The sequence below is a fragment of the Zingiber officinale genome, chromosome 2B (genome assembly GCF_018446385.1).
Source record: "Zingiber officinale cultivar Zhangliang chromosome 2B, Zo_v1.1, whole genome shotgun sequence".
Classification (NCBI taxonomy): Eukaryota; Viridiplantae; Streptophyta; class Magnoliopsida; order Zingiberales; family Zingiberaceae; genus Zingiber; species Zingiber officinale.
The window spans coordinates 125024838-125047420 of record NC_055989.1 but is presented as its reverse complement, the minus strand read 5'-3'; the positions used below and the strand labels follow the sequence as shown (position 1 = coordinate 125047420).

The following is a 22583-nucleotide window of genomic DNA, read 5'->3' as shown; positions in this document are numbered from 1 at the left end:
TCAATTATTTATGGTCAAACTAGAATTGATAAATCATTTTATTTTAATTTCTTTTGATATTATTTGTATATCTATCTTTGCTTTGTATTATTTGTAAAGAAGAGGTTGTAAGGGTTTCATTTTTGAAATATTTTCTTAGAGAAAGTTGATAGAGTGTCGCTAGGACTAGATAGAAATTTCAAATTATGTAAAAATCTCATGTCTCATGTGTTTGTGTTTTTATTTTCGTTGTATACTAATAAATTATAGATATAAACATGAAAATGATTTTTTTAAAAAAAATCACTATTCACCCTTCTGACAGTGTCAATGGTCCCAATATTAATAAGAATTTAATGTCTTTATATTTCCAATTAACTTTGGCCCAAAGTATGAGATGAATTAGTCACGACTCACAAAGGCCGAAAATGTTAGTTCATCCTGTAGAAGTTCAAAATTATAAATGAACATAAAAATACTACAAAACATTTGAAATTTAGCGGTGCTTAAAACAAGAGTAAAGTAATTTTGATGGAGGAGTATTTTAAGAAGCAAAATATAATCTTTAATAAATATTAGAATATAATATATATTTTTAATTATTTTTAATAAGTTTGATATTTAAATTTTACTAGATTAATTTTGAATAAGATAGAAGACTTGCTTTATGCACATGTAAAAGTTGACCTTACCCTCTTATATAAATTTGGGCGGGACCACTAAGCAATAAACAGAGTAAGATTAATGGTCAATGTCTCGAACTCCCATACAAACCGTCACTCCGATAATCCATTTTTCCGGAATAAATTAAGCGTCATTTACCCTCCATAATTCTGCTTCGGATGGACGATTAGGTAAAGGGTTGGTACGAAAAGTATCCGATAATCAAATTTAAATTTTGATAATGATAAAGGATTCAAAATTAAGGTAATTTGTTATCTGAATGAGTTTGCAGGAAAATCCTAAGTATACTTAGGCAAAAGTTCTAGCTACGATTAGATAGGTTGAAAACTCTAGGGTGTGATAACTCTAGGTCGTAGGGGGTGGTAATCCTAGACCGAAAGTCTTGGCGGGTCGAGGGCTTCGGGCAAAAGTCCTAGAGTCGGAGGCTCTAGGTGGAAAGTCCTGGTATCGCGAATCAGGTGGAAGACTGGACAGGTCGTGGAGCGGACGTCCAGCAGAAAATCCTGAAGCATCGGGCGCTAAGCAAAAGTCCAGTTGGTCTAGAGGATCAACTAACAACAGGCAAACTCTCCTTAGTGGAGTAGGTGAGGGAACAGTAGGCGTCAGTTCGACCTAGGATTTTCGGATGGAAATCCGAAGTCAAAATCGGACAGTCAGTGGTTGTCCTAATTTCATATTATATTATTTTTGCCTAGACTAACTTTGTTTTGCATAAAACAGGGAGCTGGAGAAAGTTGGTCCGGGCGCTCGGAAGGGGTCCGGGCGCTCGGAAGGGGTCCGGGCGCTCGGAAGGGGTCCAGGCACCCAGAGTCTAGGCACCCGGAACTGGTCCGGGCGCCCCGAGCTGGTCCAGGCGCCCGGAGTCGGTCCAAGCACCCGGAATCCAAAAGTTATCGGGAAGCTGACATGGCGCGCGTGGAGTGGCCGAGCCACATGGTCCAGGTGCCCGGAGGGATTCCGGACGTCCGGAACAGCCTATATAAGGAGTCTCGACCAGAAGCCTCAGAACAACACAACGAACGACTTTCGTTTCTTGAAGCTTCTCAGAAAACGCCTCCTCGACTCTCAAAAACTGCTCCGACAATCATCGCACTGAAGATCCATACTTCTGAGTTGTTGGTATTCTTTAAAGTTTTTAATTATTTGTAATCAATCATTGTACTTGCACTTATTCCGGATTGATTAGTGATTGTCCATCGAAAGTACTCTTACGTGCGGACCTTGGAGTAGGAGTCGATACATGCTCCGAACCAAGTAACCAAAAGTGTTAGCGATTGGTTTTTTGTTTACTTCTATTTCCGCTGCGTATTTACGAAACAAAAAGTGAAAGCCACGAGCGCTATTCACCCCCCCCCCCCTCCTCCTCCTCCTCCTCCTCCTCTAGCGCTTTCGATCCTATAATAAGTTGATTTCAAAATTTATTTTTGTTTATATAATTTAGAGACGAAGTATAAGGAATATATGAGTGTAATTATTTTTTTACTATAATAAATTTTTAATATAAAATTTTTAAAGATGCATCTAACTTTTAAATTTATCAAAAATTATATTTATGATTTCTTTTTCTACTCGCTCAGCCCTCTCCTCTCCAGAAACTGGATCGACTTCCAAACTTGTAAGATCTAATCATCCTGAGATATAACACCAATTAGAGCCTAGATCGGCTTACCGACTCAGCTGTCTTGAAGCTTAAGTTAGTCATCGAAGCAGATGACGATGAAGAAGTAATAGAATAGAGGAAGAGAAGAGTTTAGTGGAGAAGAGTTGCCTCCTCTTGCAAGAATAAGAGAATCAACCTCCCTAGAACTTATCCTCCGTGAGAATTATATAGACATGTGAACGATATCTCAATGTCCAACGTTTTGCGCTCTTTCACTTCTTCCCATGTGAGTTGGTGAAGACGAGATCTCTGACAATCGGTTATTATTCCTCTACTCATTGATCATCATGTACTGGAAGGAAGACATTAAAGGGACCAGATCTAAAAACCACTACTCGCTTTTCCATTCACTGATCGCCATGTATTCATAACCAGAAACTTCAGATCCATTAATGCTCGATGCTTAGTGGAAGATAGTCATATTGCTCGGCAGATCTAATTATATTGTTCGAGAGAACTTAAACATGTTACTCAAGGAAAGTACACTAATTTCTGGAGCACCGTAGTTTTGTAGTATTGTAACCTATTGTAGCATCATCGGTACTATATATATAGCATCCTAGGATGCAGTTGCTCGGGAGGATATCCTAATTGAGAGAGCACTGTAATTTACTGTAGCAGTTTGGTATTGTAGCATACTGTAGCGACTGCAGTCTTGTAGCATCCGGAAAGAGAATGTTCGGGAGAGCAAGCGGGTTGTGGAGCACCGTACTGTAGTATTATTATAGATTATTGTAGAAATGTTGTCACTATATCATCTGAAAATGTGATTGCTCAGGAGAAGAAGTTATCTTTTGAAGACAATATAGCTCATATACTGTAGCATTATTGTATCAAGTAGCAGGGCTGCTACTGCAATCTACTGTAGCTCCGAAGTCTTTTGGGAGATAAATCTGATTTCCCACGGTATCTTTATTACTGTAGCATGTATTGTAGCATAGATGTTAATACAACGTACTATAGCTATGAGGCTTTGGTTGCTCGAGTCCAACTTGATTATATTGCTAGGATGGACCTTGGGCATATTGATCAGACAAATTTGAATATATTGTTTGACGGAATTTAGCCATATTACTCGATAGATCTTGCTTATAATACTTGGATGGAAATAATCCCAAAGTTTGAAAAAAGATCAGTACCCCATTATTCGGGAATAAATTCGGTTATCATTAGATGTTCCTCTTTCAAATCGGACTGAGGAGTAAAGTCGAATAAAGTCTGATAAAGAAGTGTTTAAAAATACTTAGCTTGGGGGTAAATCTGATTATGATCAGATATTCCTTTTTCAAATTGGGCTAAGTAGCGAAATCGAATGAAATATGATAAAGAAGTGTTTAAAAATACTTAGCTAGGGGATAAATCTGGTTACTAGTAATACTTATTTTCATTTTATCTTTTCCGTCAATTATCATGATACTACATTCAAATAACAACATTAGTGCTGATTTTCACTCGACCGGAGTTTTAAATCGACGATTCGAAATCGCTAGTTTGATGGTTCATGACAAATCAATCCTTAACCTTAACTCTCAAAGACAGTTATGTTGGGAAATTATTGGTGCAATCATCCTTGGGTTAATGTTAATCAGTTTGACTAAGTTCGAGTGGCTTCGAGTTTGAGTTTCGATGTTTGAATAATATGTTTGGAAAATATCTGAAAGAGAATCAACTAGGTTAAGATTAACCAGATACTTGACAATATATGAGAGCAAAGTCAAGTAGATCATAAAGGATTGGATACTTGACTGGTAAAATCCTAACTCAAGGGTTAGGCAATGGTACAACCCTAACTGTGGGTTAAGCAAGGGCAAAGTGGTAACTCAAAGGTTAGGCTAGGCAAAATCCTAACTTAAAAGTTAGGCAAAAGAAAGTCAAAATGGGTCAAGAAAGATCACACTTTGGCAAAAGAAAGTCCTAACTACGGTTAGGCAAAGGAAAGTCCAAGTGGGTCAAGGAAGACCGTACGTTGACAAAGGAAAGTCTTAACTGCGGTCAGGCAAAGGAAAGTCTATATGAGTCAAGGAGGATCATACGTTGGCAAAGGGAAGTCCTAACTATGATTAGATAAAGGAAAGTTCAAGTGGGTCAAGGAGAATCATACTTTGGCGAGAGGAAAGTTCTAACTGCGGTTAGACAAGAGAAAAATCTAAGTGGGTCAAGGAAGACTACACTTTGTGATCTAAACTCCAATGGGAAGTTGGAACGATATGAAAAGTTCAAGTGGGTCAAAGGTTGATTGACACTTAGTGAAGAAGTCTCAACAGGTCACAGTTGACTGGATGTTGGGCAAAGGAACCCTAGACTCAGGTTAAGTGAGTTAGGGTTAGGCAATCGATTGGGTAATCAATTAGGTCAAAGTCAATCGACAGGTGATCGATTGGGGGCTATTCTCAGGAGAACAGAGAGGCGTTGAATCGATTTAGCCATCTTCAATCGATTGTGTAATCAATTTAAGTGAGGTCTTTTCACAAAGCATAGTGTTTTACTGTGTTGAATTGATTGGAAAAGTGGCCAATCGATTGGTTGAAGCTCGTGATAAATAGTGAGCTTCCGAATCGATTAGGTGATCAATTGAGCCATATGAATCGATCAGGTGATTGATTGGGAGAAGTTCTTGAGCAAACAGTGAGCTTCTGAATCAATTGGGTGATCAATTAAGAAGCTTCATAATCGATTAACTAATCGATTAAGAGAAGAAGAAAAGAGCCGTTGCGAGGTTTAAACGGCTGGATTTGCTTAGATCTGACGTGGTAATCGATTGAAAACCCTATATCACGGGTAAAAGACATTTTCGTAAGGATTCAAATCACCTCTTCTTCTCCACCCTTTTTCACTAGTTCTTGGAGCTTCTGGAAGAGAAGTGTTTCTACACTTTCCAAGCTTCAAGAGGCATCTGCAAGCAACAAGAGATTAAGCAAGTAAGGTTTTATTTGTATTATATATTTACTTCTTGTTTTCATTGCATTCCTGTTGTGAGATTGTATAAGGTTTTTCCGTCGCTGGATTGTTTCCAAGGAGTAGATTTCATAGTGGATGAGATCATGAGAAGAGTGGATGGATTACTTATCTTAAGGAGGTGGATACCAAGTAAAATCAAGGATGCTAGCATTGTTTCGAGTTTTTCGCTGTAACAATTCATCAAGACGATGAAATTGGAGCTAATCACCCCCCTATAGCTCCCGGAGTGTCCTAACAAGTGTATCAGAGCTAAGTCGTTCTTCATTAGACTAATTGCCAAGAGAGCAACGAGCTAGAGAAAGAAAACGAAGTTTAAAGTTTGAAGCTCTAATTTTAACAAGTCAAGAAGTTATTATTCAAGAGATCAAGTTCAAAAATAGAGTGTCAAGATGGATTCGGATTTGATGTCCGAGCACCTCCACTATTCAGAATTAGAAACTTCGATCTTTGGCAATCAAAGGTCAACTTTTTTTCATGATGGAGATAGAGCAATAATTTGCTCTAATGGGGGGTTTTGAAGCTCCGAGAGATTCGAAGGGAAAACTCCTTAAGACAAAAAAAATAGAATGAGGAGCAAATTAAGAGATACGAGACCAATAAGAAAGTAATCAAATTATTGGTTAATTTATTACCAAGCACCATCTTGTGCAAGTTTGGAGAATATCAAGATGTCAATGAGCTATGGAGCAAGTTGGCACAACTTCATGAAAATCCAACCTCGAGGCGAAGTGAAGCAAAATCCAAAGAAGAAAACTCTTTGGATCAAGAACAAGAGGTTTCAGAGGTTGAGAGATGCTCAACATCCGAGGATAAAGTTGAAGAGCCATCCACCTCAAGGATTGAGGGGGAGTGAAGCTCATAGATACTGAAACAAAAAGTAGTCTCTACTTCCAAATCAAATGAAGAAACATATGTCACCCCTATAAGTAAAGGTATAAAAATTCTAATTTGTAAAAATAAAAATAATGTCATTTGCTTTGAGTGTAGGGAGAATGGACATTACAAGAGCAAGTGCCCAAAGTTGACCAAGAAGAAGGGTTAAGTGTCACCCAAGGGCAAGTAAGTCGGCCCCGTGGTACACAAGGGCAAGGACCACATTGTGTGCTTTTCTTGCAATCAAAGAGAACATTATCGGAGTGAATATCCAAATGGGAGAAATCAGACCAAAAAGATAGTAGGAAGCTCAAGTCAGGAGAGATCTTCCAAGGGGAAAACTAAGATACCATTAGTAAATGGTACTTATCTAAATAATGATAAAAAGCATGCTAGAAATAGCAAAACCTGGGTTTAGAAGAACAAGAGTCATTCAATGGCAAGAGAGGTTTGGGATTCAAATCAAAAGCCAAGAAGAATGTGCCCTCGTACCATAAAGTTCCATATGGTTATAGAACTAGCCTTAGGTTTAGGAATCAAGCCAAGGTTACAAGGGAGTTATCCTTAGAGTTAACCTTGAGAAGATCAACATGGTTAAGGCTTCTAAGAAGCCTAGGAAAATCATTAAGAATGTCACAAGAAAAGTTATTTCTATTGAATATGTAGAACATCCGAGGAGCACCAATAGATTTTGGATTCCTAGGAGTGTGTTCTCTACACTCTAGATGGGTTTAGAGTGTGTCAATTCTAAATGGAAGGGTGGTTAACTCTATCGTGACAAAGTTGTCATTTTGGGGCATTTACAAAGTAATATTACACCTTGAAAATAAAGATTTAAATCTTTACTCTTGAAGAGTAAACGTGTGTCAATATTTTTGAGGAATTAATTATTAAATTGGCACAATCCGGTTAAAAGTCAAAGAAATGTCAAGTTGGGATCTTGACATTTTATTAGGGAGATAAGGGCAACTTAGACTTATTTTAAATTTAGCAATTAGTTAAATGATACTTAGATAGAGAATTTAGGTATTTTATTTATGATAAAATTATCATATTTTGTGTACCCTGTCATATGACATGATATCATATTTTACATTCATATTTGTTATGAAAAAATGTCATATGTCAAGTTATACATACATCATTATTTATGATAGTTTTTCTTTTGAAAAATATTTATTTTGATGTATGTCATAATCATTTTCATGCATTATTTTAATTCTTAAAATTAAGGATAATGATATCAATTGACATCCTAGGTTGGATGATCAAAGTTTAAATGTCTAGTTAAAATTGCATGATCCCTTAGTTTTAGGGAAAACTTATTTTACATCTCACAAGACCATAAGTTTGACTTGTATGTATTTTGAGACACATTAGATATAAGTGAGATGCTAAAAAGATAAACAAAGCTCAAGATGTTGATTTAGTGTATCCTTTTGGAGTCTTAGTATCATCAAAATAATAGATTATGTGAAGTCCAATCATTGGTAAAGCAAGTATACAAGTTATGTGTATTTAGCCTAAAAATATGGTTAGAAATTTATTTTGAAAATCATTTCAAAATTATTTTGGAAAACCTTGGTAAAGTTTATCTTTTGATAGGAATCACCATTGATTAATTGGATACAAAGTAGAGTGAAACATTGAAGTTTTCAATGGTTTCTAATTTTTTATCAATCTTTAAAAATGAGAGTTATTTTCACATATAACTATTTTTTTCTCATAGTATATGACATAAATGATATCTACGTAAAATTTTATAATTTTTTGATAATCATAAAATTATTTATGAGTTTTTGAAATTGGATCTGAAATTGAATTCAAAAAATCAGAAATTCCAATCGATTAGGACATGTTAATCGATCGGGTGATCAATTGATAATGGGGTTTTGACGAGCATCAGCCCTCTGGATCGATCAGCTAATCCATTAAGATTGCAATAATAGATTGAAACCCAACTTCAATCGATTAAGTCATGCCAAAATCGATTGGTAGTTGAAACCAATCTATTAGGAAAGTTATTTTTAGTTTTAGTGATTTGATTTTAGTCCATTAAGCCACGTTTATTTAAGTTAACCATCCCTAACCCTCTAAAATACTTTGATAAATATCTAAGAGTAAATTTCCTTGATGAAAATAAGAAAGGAACAGTTAAAGTGGACTAACTTGGAGTTTGGGAGGAGGTTTAGTTTTAAAGTTGAATTTTGAACCTCAAAACTTCAATCTTGGATTTTCTAAAGGTTTAGGAACTTTAAATCAGTATTGGTGCAATGATAGAAGTTTAGTGCATGTTTTGAGGGGGAGGTCTTCCTTAAAAACATGATTTTTTATATATATAAGGATGAAGAAACAATGAAAGGTAGAAAACTTTCATCGTTATGAATGCTCGAGGATGAACATTGGAAACAATGGAAGATTGGAAATATTCATTATGATAGAGTTATGCTTAAGGTTGATCATAGGATACAATGAAAAGTATGAGACTTTCATTGAGTTTCTTTGACAAAATTGACTCTTAAGGTGAAGAATTTTTTATATGTGTCAAAGGAGAGAAAATGTGGGGTTTAAGTTAGAAACCCGCATTCATGCATTTGGCATGGGAATTGGGCTAATATGGGTTAGTCTAACTTAAATATATTGTCAAACATCAAAAGGGGAAGATTGTTGGCGCAATCACCCCTGGGTCAAGGTTGATCAGTTTAACTAAGCTAGAGTGGATTCTAGTTTGAGTTTTGATTTTTGGACAATATATTTGGAAAATATTTGAAAGAGGTAAAGTAAATCAAGGTTGACCGAATATTTGACGATATGTGAGAGGAAAGTCAAGTAGGTTGTGGAGGACCAGATACTTGATTGGCAAAGTCCTAACTCAAGGGTTAGGCAAGAGTAAAGTCCTAACTAAAGATTAGATAAGGGCAAACTCCTAACTCAGAGGTACGACAAGGCAAAGTCTTAATTCAAGGGTTAGACAAAAGAAAGTCCAAATGGGTCAAGAAGGACCGCATATTGGCAAAGGAAAGTCCTAACTACGGTTAGGCAATGGAAAGTCCAAGTGGTCAAGGAGGACTGTGTTGGAAAAAAAGTCCTAACTACGGTTAGGCAAAAGAAATTCTAAGTGAGTCAAGGAGAACTGCACGTTAACAAAGGGAAGTCCTAACTACGGTTAAGCAAAGGAAAGTCCAAGTGGGTCAAGGAGGACCGCATGTTGGTAAAGGGAAGTCCTAACTGCAGTTAGGCAAAGGGAAGTCTAAGTAGGTCAAGGAGGACCGTACTTGGTGATCAGAAGTCTAACGAGAAGTTGGCACGAGATGAAAAAGTCCAAGTGGGTAAATGGTTGACTGAACACTTGGTGAAGAAGTCCCAATAGGTCACGGTTAACCGGATGTTGGGCAAGAGAACCCTAGACTCCGGTTAAGTGAGTTAAGGATGGCAATCAATTGGGCCAAAGTCAATCGATCAGGTGAGAGTTATTCCCACGAGAATAGAGAAGTGCTAAATCAATTGGCTAATCGATTCGGCCCACTTCAATCGATTGGGTAATCGATTAAAGTGGGGTTTTCGTGAAGCACAGTATTTTAATGTGTTGAACCGATTGGAAAAATACCCAATCGATTGGAAGAAGCTTGTGACAAATAGTGCGCTTCTGAATCGATTAGGTAATCTATTGAACCACGTGAATCAATCAGGTGATCGATTGGGAGAAGTTTGCGAGCAAATAGTGGATTTTTGGATCGATTGGGTGCTCGATTAAGAAGGCTCGTAATCAATTGACTAATTGATTGAGAGAAGAAGAAAAAAATGTTGTGAGGTTTAGATGACTAGATTTGTTTGGATCTGACATGACAATCAATTGGGGTAAGACCAATCGATTGGAAACCTTAGATCGCAGATAAAAGGCGTTTTCACAAGGATTTGAATCACCTCTTCTTCTTCGCCCTTCTTCAATAGTTCTTGGAGCTTTTGGAAGAGAAATGTTGTTGAACTTTCCAAGCTTCAAGAGACATCTACAAGCAATAAGAGATCAAGCAAGTAAGGTTTTATTTATATTGTGTATTTACTTCTTGCTTTCATTGAATTCTTGTTGTGAGATTGTACGAGGCTTCTTCGCCTCCGGATTGTACTTTTCAAGAAGGAAGTAGATTTCATAGTGGATGAGATCGTGAGGAGAATGAACCCTTGGATTAGTCACCTCAAGGAGGTGAATACCAAGTAAAATCAAGAGTGTTAGCATTGTTTCGAGTTCTTCGTTGCAATAATTCAACAAGACAAAACAATTGGAGCTAATCACTCCTCCTCCTCTAGCTCCCGAAATGTCCTAACAAGTTATGGTTCATGATTCGGAATTGCTAGTTCACGATTCAGTTCATGGCTCGCTATAGTTCAAAATTATTATTATTTTTTTAAAAAAATTATAAAAGATATAAAAAAAATAGCTTAGGATTTTAAACAAATATTTTGAAACTCAAAAGTATCGTCATAAGTACTTCTTTAATCTCGGGTGTCAAAATTTGTTCAGATTTATTATCGGTAAATTGAATATCGTGATCATCATTTATTCTCCTTCTATGCTAATTAGAGAATTAAAGTCAAAAATGATTGAGATTTTGAAATTGAAAGATGAGAGTAGAGAAGATAACATGAAAATGATAAAATTGATTTCTTATTTATAGAATTTGGAGAATAACATACATTAAATTATAATCATTGATAAAAAACAGTTAAAAAAATAATTATTTACTCTCCTATTATTCTTTTTATATATAAAAAACTATTGATTAACTACCACTTATGAATATCAATTTATTATAGTTTAATTGGCTAGGATAGAGACTCATTCAAGTCGCCACAATACAATTCTTTTTAACAATTTTTATTAAAAAATATCATTTATAAATAAGTAAAACTTGTTGTACCGGCAGAAATGAATCGGCAATTTCACTTAATTGGGTCATTAAACCGTAACCAATCTAACCGGAGGCCGGGCTAATTACAGTTCAAGCCCTTGGTCGATATATAAAGTTCTATTGTATTTTAAAAATTAATATCATTTTGATACTATATAAATCTTAAAATTAATATTATTGTGGTACTTTATTAAAAAAATGTATAAACTGACTTAGGAGTTTGCTTTGTTCATCATTAAACGTACCCTTTGTTTTAAACTGAGTTAATCCCTTGGTTTTAATCACCATGGCCATATTTACTTGACAGAAAATTAAGTAGGGACCGTGGATTTCTAACATGTGTACTTTAACGTTTAGGTTTCATTTATCTCAGAATAAAAAAACTTATTTAAGTATTTTTTTAAAAAAAAAAGCTTTCCTGACTTTTTTTTATTTAGAGTTTTGGGCGCTTACATATAAAAAAAAAAAAAAAAAAAAAAATCTGGGTAAGGGTGATCGGTCCGGTCCCACTAAAGTTTTCCAATGGTCACCAGGATAAATCGGGAAGCGCTCGTAACGGGCAGCCCAGAAGCCCAGTATCCTTTAGTTGCGTGCCCTATTTGAAAAAAAAATTCTTATAAATTTATCATCATAGCTAAAGCTCGAACCGCTCTAAAGCTCGAACCGCGGGTACTTGAGTAACAACTTGAATACTCTACCGCTACACCATAGCTCCAGGGGCACTTGCATATCAAATATATTGATCTAGTGGCCGTCTAGCTAGGTATGTTACTCAAATCAACCGTCAATAATAGGGATGAAATGAATCAAGTCGCTAGCGAGTTATTAAAAGTTAGATTATAATGTCGAGTTGAGTTTGGGATGATTGATCCTATCCTATATTATTAAGATAAATCAAAAAATATTCACGATAAATAATTCAAAAGTCCAATACCTTTTAATTGTAAATTTCATTTAAAAAAAAATCCTATAAAATTATAGTTGAGAATTGAATTATAAATATCTAAAAAATAACTTAATCGTGCATCATAACCTTAAAATAATTAATCAACTAAATAACGTTAAACTCAAATAATCAATCCGGATTCATTAAAAATTTGTATCAGTCATCTAAATAAATAAAAAGAACCAAGCCGATTACAGTTCAAGCCCTTGGTTGATCTACAGCTTAAAATTAATACCACCATGTGGTGCTATATTTTAAAAATGTATCAGAATGATGTTAATTAATGGGGTAAAATAGAAAATTAATGCGTTCTTTATACTTTGTCCGCCTTTCGAATAAAATAAAATAAAATTCTTCAAAACCTTTCAATATCTATCCAATCATACACTATTTAAATATATATATTTACCCAAAAATTTATTGGATACAGATCAGCAGTTGTCTGTTCTGTAATTGACACAGGTTAATGAATATTTTAAAAGATCACCACAGCAATTCAGGGCCATACTTGCGGCCATTTTCAACTCTTACAAGAAAATCAAGCAAACTTCGACGAAGAAGAAAGGCGAATCTCATGAGAGAATGACGACTAAAGAAGGAGAATATGCATCAGGTAGGCAACAACACCACTTTGCTCTAATTTATTTTCTTTTCTATTATTATTTAAATTGTCCTCGTTAGCTGATCTTGAGTTTGATGGTTTGCTCCTCTGAACTCCATCTTGAATTTGCTAAATTTGTACAAACAATTTCACTTTGGAACTGCTTCGTAGAAAATTAAACAACATATATCATCTTAGAGCTGTTTTGATTAAGTTTTGAAAAAGTTTGTATCTTCCTAAACTATATATTTGATTTCTTGTGTTTCAATCTTTCTAATGCTTTTATCTACTCGAATGACAAATTGTTTCGAGCAGCTGTTCGAGATGGAGACGATGATTTACTGCTAAAAGCTATCAAAGAGGCGTATGATGGAGTCGAATGTGGCGATGGACGTCCATTCGGTGCTGTAGTTACTCTGAACAATGAGATAGTTGTTAGTTGCCACAACATGGTCCGGAAGAACACTGATCCTACTGCTCATGCCGAGATCACTGCAATAAGAGAGGTAAATTATTTAGTTTTTTCAAATTACCATACACCATTACAAAATAGAATACCTTCCTCTGAAATAATTTTCAGTATTTATTTCACGCATACAATTTATCTTGCTTCTCCTACCTACGATTTTATTTGTGATATTAAACCGTTGAAAGAAGTAGATTTTTTTTTATGAGCTTGAGTTTGGTATAAGTTTAGTTTCAGCGCAACTCAATCTTGTTGTAGGCATGCAAGAAACTTGGGAGAACAGAGCTCGGCGACTGTGAGATGTATGCGTCCTGTGAGCCGTGTCCGATGTGCTTTGGAGCGATTTATCTTTCCCGAATAAAGGTGCAATCGGATCGTAATTTGGTTCTTTGTTGTTCGGCTCTTACATCACCAAAATTCATGTTGTATTTCGGCATTATGTGACCAGAGACTGGTTTACGGAGCAAAAGCTGAGGCTGCTATAGCTGTTGGGTTCGATGCCTCCGTTGGCGATGCGCTGAGAGGTACCGCATACTATCGTAAGGCTCATCTGGAGGTCATAAGGGCTGGTGGAAATGTGGCCGTCGAAGCTGAGCAGGTATTTGAGAGGACCAAAGGAATGTTTCGGTTGAAGTAACTTTTCCCGGAGGCAATAAGATTTCAAACTTATGAATGCCTTTCTTATCGAAAGACTTGATCCCTTTTATTCACTGTCATTCATGAACTTTGTCTGTATGAGAAGGCACTTTGCCACTGGAATTATGGTAACTAGTAACTTCCTCGCCTGCAATTCTTCTCCATCGCCACCCACCTTGATATGGTTCGCGGTCATCGAATGAGCATAACTCCTGGCAAAAGCTTCAGCTCAACTTACGAACATTAGAGTCTATGAATGGAATGTCCATGGACTTGTGTTTTTCTCTACAAATTGAGATCATGAATTTCAATGTATCAATTCCACCCATTACCTTCCCTACGCAAGCAAACAATCCAGTTCGTCGCACAAAAAAAGGCAAGAACATGTGGGCGTCGTTCAGGAACCAATCAAGAGGGAAGAACAAAGCTGAGAATTTTACTGAAAAAAAAATGCTAATTTGATAGAAAAAGTTGGTAGTTAGGATGGTAAAAGCAAAAGTTTATTTGTAGATTCCGATGGGTTATACACCTTTACAAGAGATAAATTATCAAAGTGGCAGTCACTGATAAATCTGAAGAAGATTTGGAAGCAAGATGGTTTTTTTCCTCTCTGTTTTTCGATAGAATATCTCTAGTTTTAGCAGCTTCCCTGAGATTTGAGCTCCTCTAGCTTCAATTTGATGTATTCATGAACAAGCTCCAGCCTTTTCAGGTAGACCTCCAACTCGAGAATCTGGTGGTGCTTCCATCTATCACCCGCCGGCGCCGGCGCCGGCGCTGCCGCTGCCCTCGAGTTCAGTGGCTTGGGGTTTAATGGAGGGGTGTTGGATATTGTTATGCCGATACCTGTGCTGCAAAGTATCTCGTTGAAGAGCGGCGAGAGACAGCTCCTCAAGGTTTGCTCCACTATGTCGAGATTCGGCATGTTTGGCGGAGCCACCACGGAGGCGGCTTCCGCTTCCACCATCTTCGCCGGCAGCGCCCCCGCCGTCTCCGTTTCCTTTCCCTTCTTGAGGCGGCCTCGAGGCCTCGGATTAAAATCGGGATCCGAGTCCAAAGATCCCTCTTTTAGGGCGTCGCCGTGGTCAAGATCGCCGCTTTGGGCGTCGCGGACGCGCTTGAAGACCGGGTTCCAGATCTTGCGCGCGATCTCGAATGTGGCCTCCTCGTGGGGGCTCCGGAAGGCGAATCGCTTGTCGGCGGCCATCCGCCCGGCCGTGCTGCGGTACTTCTTCTTCAGGCGGCGGAGCTTCTCCACCAGCTGGCTCCGGCTGAAATCGAAGCAGAGTCGGCCGCGGATCTCGTCGTAGAAAGGACCCGTGTCGTGCTGGTAGTCCGCCCGCGCCGTCCCCCGCCGAGACGTGAAGTCCCAGAACCCTTGCAGCACCGCGATCTCGTCGGCGTCCGTCCACAGCTTCTGAAACCCCCGCCGCGTCGTTTCCTCGCCTCCGGCGACGGAAAGAGTCATAAGAGCCTCACAAGAGTTTTCTTCCTTCCTCGGACTGGATCCCTCCGGTCTCTCCCCGGCAGCGCGCCCTTCGTCGCCCTCGCCGGAGGAGGCCATGGCTGGTGACCTCGCTCGGTGCGAGTTGCGACTCGGTCCGAAGGACGCGTGGTGATGAGTCGGGATCGAGTTGCGACGCGACTCGACTCGCTCGGGCTCGATTTATTTAGCCAAATCGGTAGCTTAAGTGGAGACGGCTCGGTCTACACGGATATCGTTTAGTCAACGCTGTCCGCTTAGCTCATTAAAGGGCGTAGATTTCACGCCGCGTCAATAGCGAAATCTTGTTCGATTAACTTGCCCCCCAGCGTTGACCGGTTTTATGGTAAGTCAATAGCGTAATCTTGAGTGATTCACTGCCCTCGAGCGTTGACCGATCAGTGGTAAATCTATCAAAAACGTGTTGTCCGTGACCTCGGCTGTGAAACTTGATGATGTTTTTTATTATTTATATATCGTGTATTTGAAATGTGGATCGAATGATGAATATTTAGATGATAATTAAATATCTTTTCATTACACTATGATCTTGGAGACGAATAAATGCACACCTATAGCCCCATAGGAGATGGAGAAGAGGGAAGTAATTCTCAATCAAGAATACTTTAACTAGCTTGAAGATTGGGTTTGCAATTGTTGTTTCTTTACTAACAGTGTCGATGCCAATGCCAGAGTAGAACAGCGCGGTCAGCTAAAGAATATGTAACATTGGGTTTTTTCACAGCTTTTTTTTTGGCATTGGTTTGGTTTGATGGAGGTGTGATTGGCAAGGCTTGAGGAAGGCAAGGGCGTGAAAATGAATTGCGTAGTGGACGTTGGCATTGAGGTGAAGGGGAGAGAGACACTATTTATATTTTTCGATGTTGGAGGGAGGATAGGTTGTCTCTTGCTATCAAACAATGTGATCTCCCTGTAGGCAGATTGAAGAAGAAAACTCATCAAACAATGTTATCAGGGTCAACACGGAGGAGGTAAATCACGGACGGCTACTAACCTTTGAAATAATGACTAGCACATAAGTGAGGTATTACCTCGGCTTTACCGAGATTCGAACCTCAGACCTCATTGTGGCAACACCTCATGTACTAGTCAATAGACCCATCCGAGGGGACAATGGTATAGCGGTTAAATCTTTCAAACAATTAACCAAGCATTTAAGAGTTGAATTTCAACTGCAAGAGATTTTTCTTTAATAAAATGATAATTCTAAAAATATTGATCAATTGGATTAGTCTTCATGAGTAATTTTTAATTTATTCTAATAGTCAGTGAAAAATTTCGTAGGACTGAATCGATCACTTTCAAAATTAATCGAGATAATGCTAAATTCTTAGAAGGGAACATAATATGGAACCATTAAACCATAAAATCTCTAATCCTAGAGAAACAAACTATTGTATTTATTAATAACGGAGAACTATTAAACCATGAAAATTAAACTAGACATAACACAATCCAACAACTAAATAATTTTTGAAGTTAATTGTTAACTCCAATAACTGGCAATCAATTGGCTACACATCAATTCCAACTATTTTTTTTTATCACAGGTGGATATGCATATTTATACAACTAAATGTATTCCAAACGGTTTCTTCTAAAAGGAAAGTTTGATAGTTTCATCATTATATAAAAATTATGATATATTAATTAATTGCTTTAAAGTTTCGACCAATTAGGTTTTGTACTTCTTTTATATATATATATATATATATATTTGGCGCGTATTTAAGTAATGCAGATTAATTTTTGGGATGACCAACTCAGTTTTATAAAAAATTTTCATCGACCATCAATGTAAATCGAGAAGCAGTCGTTACATATAATCTATTAGTTAGTATTCTTAGGTCAAAAATTCATTGAGTAAAATTCATTTATTAATTCATCGAAGTTGAGACTCAATTCTTAGATGTCTAGAAAAGACATCTTACCATTGCACTGTTACCCCTCGGGCTGTTTTTGTTATTTCTTGCTAATCCAAAAAGGAGGTGTGGTTCAAGCTCATTCATCTAAATTAACAAAGAAGATAGTTCCCACAGTCAAATATTATACTCTTCTGATAAATATTCTAATAAAATCTAAATGAAAACTATCAAATGTAGGCCTCTTACCTTCTCATCAAGTTCATGAACAAACTTAAAGAGCTCAGGACACTACCAAAAGGAAGAGGAAATTCAATGATCCCCACCTACATATGCATTCATGTTTAGAAAAATAACACTAGAAGAAGAGAGCATCATAAGTGTTTTCGAAAAGGCAATTTGAGGCCTATGAATTATGATATACTTATTGAAGTTCTTGAAGGCAGCAGCTTCACCTGAGCCTTTTTGCCAGTGGCGAAATCACATTAACAGCTACTCGTGTTGTATCCTTGGTAGCTAATAAAAGTCGTAAAGAAATTTATCAGGGAAGAAAGGAAAAAAATGTGAGAAAGGGATGGCTAGCCCAGGGTAACGATGTCGGCGTCGGTGGCTAGCCCGGGGAAACAACGTCGACATCGACGCCTAGTCCAGGGTGACGACATTGGCGTCGACGCTCGTGGCCCACAACCCAAGTAGATCATCCGAACAGACTCCGCCATTGTGTGTTGCACGACACCCTGTGCACAAATTTGTCCATGACTTTCACAGACATCTGGGCATCAAGATCACTTCAGTCGGATGAGAAAGTCAAGCAGCATAACAAATGCCTCCCTTTATGAGCACTGATAGGATTTTTTTTCAAAAGAAAAATCTCGAGAGGTTATTTGCAATTTCTACAATTGTAGAATGCATTTTGAAAAATACAGAAAAATCTTCACTATAAATGTAGGCATAAACTCTCCTCTCTCACCACGGTCGATGTTCTTCGGTTTCACTTGAAGAAAATCATCAATTTATGACTATCGACTCCGTTGCTAATCTATCACTAAAAGAATTTAGCAACTGATTTGGTTAGTCACTCTAATTTTTGCCGCTAAGGGTTTACGATCAAAATTTTAATTCGATCTCTAATTTAGAGACTCAAATAAACTCAATCGTTATATTTTAGCAACCGAAACTTTAAATTCTGCTAAATTTAGAGATCTAAATAAAAACAGTCTCTAAATTTAGCTACTAAATTTAAATTAGTCACTAATTCAATGCTAAATTAATATACTAATGTTTCATATTTAATGACCGAATATAAAATCATTGGTTAAATTAGTGATTGAATTTAAATTCCATCATTAAATTAGCGATAAAAATTTTAAATCTGTATTTTAGTATAATACAATTTAATATATAGAAACCAATACAAAATTACAATATCATACCAATCAGAATAATATTAGTAACTCATCTAAATCTACACAATTACAATATCAATACCGATCAATTTAATATTTAGTAACGACATGACATTCGAATCATCAATTTCAAAATACAAATATTTATCCAAAAGTATTTGTAACCAAAACACAACATATAATCTCCAAATAGTAGCTCTAAGATCTTGAGTCTCCTGAGATCAAAGATGGACTCAAAAAGTCAAGAAATGAAGAAGGATGAGCTAATGAATCAGACATGAAATCTTGCATTGAATGATCTATTGCCGCCTTGAACCAATGGTCTATTATTGTTGGGATCTGATCTTTTATTGATTGCTCTATTGTCATGGCCCAAGCTCTCAATTCTTATTCTCCGTCCTTAATGCTTTCACTTCAACATATGAAGAACTCAGACAATCCCTAAGCCTAAGAGTACACAACACACAATCAAATACAACCTTTGCTTAAGAGCCAAAGCCATAGAGGAAGTTATTTTTTGCTTCCAACAAAAACTTCATAATACATATCATTTATAACATCGTGTAATAGAATCTGCGGCTCCACTCCCTCTACAACAAATTGAGACACTTGTTCAACTCTATCAGTCATATTGTCCTATATAAAAGGAAATATTATTATTATCTAATATACAAATAATAAAGTTAGTTGTTATATGTGGGAGATAATAAAGTTTAGATATTTATGTTTATGGCTTGTGATAGAGCATTGATAAAAGTATCATTCTTTTGTCGATCCGTACTGCAAGATAACTGCATTGGTCGTTGTAAAGTATTTTCCTATATAAATATTTTTTTTATAAATTAAAATAAATTCATTGATAATTATTAAAAAGTACTTATATAAATTTATTGTAAACTCATTAACTTTATTGCAAGTTCTATGATAGATCATAATCCAGCCATGTGCTTTGTGGCTCTTGTTACTTGGGCCAGTGGCCTCAATATTTCTATTATTTTTAACAATGTCTATTATTTTTAAATTTTGTTGTTATTTTTGTATGGTCCAAATTTTTTTAAAGCATCGCAAACTCATCTGTTACATCGACGAAGAATTTGTCTATATATTTCTCCACTTCTATAAAAATTCCTTATATTATTTTTGACAATACAAGTTCCTTGTTACTTTAACTTTAGCCTCATGTCCGACTTCGAAATATATTTGTTTGCAACAATACCAAGAAAATTAGTAAAATAAGATATTATATTCAAATCCTTACTAAAAAAATACCATAATAGAAATCTTTAATGTCCTTAGTCTAAGTGCCTCTATATATAATTAAAAAAGTATTGATATTCTTTAAATTTTTGAGTAATATATGTGGATATGCGAGGACCATCAGGAGAAAAATTACATTAAAAAAATCTCTAATATTTTAAAATAATAATAATAACAATAATAATAAATCTTTAATATTTTAAATAATTAAGAAAAGTCTAAATATGAATTACTAATAACATCGATTATTTAACAATATATAATGAATATACTTATTTATCAACAATAATTTTTAGTATAATCAGGTCATCTTGTACGTATGATCTGAAATAATTATATCTGTAAAATAACATTATAGCACATACAAGTTTCAAATAATAATCAAATCAGTACAAGAATATATGATGGAACTAGTGAGATTTATATGTTTACTTATGAAATTATTTTTTAATTCAAGAGGTGCACTGTAGCAATTGTAAAACCTATAAAAGGAGGGGCATAAACTTGCAAGTAAACTTATATCCTTTTTCAAAAGAAGAACAAGTTCTTAACAAGCAAGTATTGAGAAAAGCTTATATTTCACTATCAACCAAACAAATAGAAGCTTGTAGATTTTGAAAAGTAACCTAACTTCAACTGAATTTTTCACTAATGATATAGTGGTGTTGTATCAAAATACAGCAACATAGTGGTGCTAATTTTTTTAAAATAAGAATCACAAATACAGTACTATTGTGGTGTTGATTTAAAAAAAAAAATCAGTACCATACCATTGTAGTGTTGATAATATCAATTAATTTTGTTTAACTAAATTTGAAATTTTAAAATCAAAATTCAAACCAAATTATCCCAAATAAGTCCGACTTTGATGCTGGATTTTGAAAATCAACATCATCATGCCAATTTGGGTTGTGTTAATTTGCACGGTGGTGTTGATTTTAAAAATCTTTCACCACATATTGATTTTCAAAAGGGATAGTCTAACCCCTAGTAAAAAGGGATTACCTAGTCCCTTTGCTAATCCAAACTTTAAACTTTTAATATTAGCAATGAACCAACGGAATTATTTCGTCACTAATTTATGTCGTCGCAAATGAAACATTAAAAAATTTATTCTATTGTAGTTTATAGCTATCAAAAGATTATTTTGTTGCTAATTTAACAAAAAAAAAATTATTCGATTGCTAAGTTAGCCACCAAAATTTATTCATCCACTAATCTAGCTAGGAAAATTTATTCCGTCGTTAGATTAGTCACTGAATTTTTTTCGGTCATTAAATAGTGACCGAAATCTTAAAATTTATTTTGTCTACACCAAAATTTTATTTGATCGCTAATTAATGACCAATAGTTTATTCAATCGCTAATCAACGACCGAAATTTTATTCCTCAATAAGATCTTGGGTTGTAGTAAGAAGAACACAGAGCTTTGAGAGACGGAAGATACACGAGAGAAAATGTTGGAGAAGGTAACCAAATTCTTGAATAATATTGCTGAAATCTCATTTAAATCTTATTGTGTTTGTCCAACATCTGGAGTTGGAATGAGAAATCAAACCTTTGGCGAATGATCTAGTTAACCTATAAATGAATCTTCAGACGGAGGAAGTAAATGGAGGTAAGAACTGCATAACTAGAGACAAAATTCTTTCTATGTTCTTTTATGCATGCAAAACAAGAGATTGAAGGGAGAAAATGACTTGTTGTTAGGTTCAAGAAGGTGGCTCTTCTCCACCAAAAGGATGGAGGATTGAGAGTTGAAGCACAGTGGATGGAGCTCATTGTGCAAATGAAGAAGCTTTAAGATGGAATTCAGTTTGGACTAGTGTTTTATTTTAAGTCACGGCTAGGGGAGCAAAAGTTTAGTTAAACGAAGTTAACCAACCGAACTAATCGAATTTAAAGATTGGTTCAGTTATTGTAGAATTTTATTTAAAAAATTGGTTATTTCAGACAATTCAATTTCAATTTTAAGACTCTTAATTCGATTTAACTGGATAAATTAAAATTTAACATCACAGCAAAAATCAACATCACAGTAGTGCTGATTTTCAAAAATCAGCACAACTAATTTTCGATGCTGGACTCTCTGAATTAATTTAGTTATTTAATTGAAAACTAAATTAACCAATATTCTTTTATTCAATTTCTTCAATTTTTGTTGGAAAGTTTGATTAGTTCAAAAAAAAATAGTTTAATAGGTTTGGTAGATTCAATTTTGAACCGATTGTTTAACCCTGGTCAGAATTGAGTAATATTTTTCTTTTTTTTCTTTGGATTGCTACAATGGTTTGATCAAGTTTAAGTATGCTACCCTAGTTGAATTGAAACATATATTTGCTACTCTACAAAAAATAATGAATCAGATAGCAACAAACTTGGATGACTGATTCGATCCCACGTAAATTTTCCACTAACCATCTGGATAAATTAGGAAAATACACATGAAAACCCATTTTAATTTGATAACCAACATTCTCGGATCCACTACCTATTAGGGAGAAAATCCTTCATAATACGTCTTAATTGAATTTCAAACTCTAAATGTCTGATTTATCAACGGAAGACCTGACCATGACACTCTGCCCCGGAGCTACATTTGCTACTCTAGTTTAAAGCTCTTGCAGCTTCAATATCTCTCAGCATTGGTTTTCTCTTAAAGTTCTGGAAGTATTTTAACAGTATTAATGAAGTTTAATATAAAAAAGAAATTTCGCATTTCGAAAACCAGTTTTTAAGCAATACTTTTGGTGAATTTTAGAGAGAACCTTTGTGGAGTTAATTACTATTATTAAGATTGTTCAGAGTGTACAATTCTAAGATAACTCTTCTTACGCATGCGTC

The 22583-nt window shown here is 35.8% G+C and overlaps 2 protein-coding genes across 2 annotated transcripts; one reads left to right on the top strand and one right to left on the bottom strand.

Annotated features, from left to right (window-relative positions):
- Positions 1–12478: 12478 nt before the first annotated feature.
- On the top strand, positions 12479–13747 carry LOC122047029 (guanosine deaminase-like). Its single transcript, XM_042608045.1, has 4 exons — positions 12479–12620; positions 12924–13114; positions 13333–13437; positions 13523–13747. The coding sequence occupies exons 1-4, from the start codon at positions 12590–12592 to the stop codon at positions 13709–13711; spliced, it is 516 nt and encodes a 171-aa protein (XP_042463979.1). The 5' UTR covers positions 12479–12589; the 3' UTR covers positions 13712–13747.
- Positions 13748–14188: 441 nt separating this feature from the next.
- On the bottom strand, positions 14189–15407 carry LOC122047028 (probable transcription factor At3g04930). Its single transcript, XM_042608044.1, has one exon. The coding sequence runs from the start codon at positions 15272–15274 to the stop codon at positions 14348–14350; it is 927 nt and encodes a 308-aa protein (XP_042463978.1). The 5' UTR covers positions 15275–15407; the 3' UTR covers positions 14189–14347.
- Between the last annotated feature and the right edge of the window lie 7176 nt (positions 15408–22583).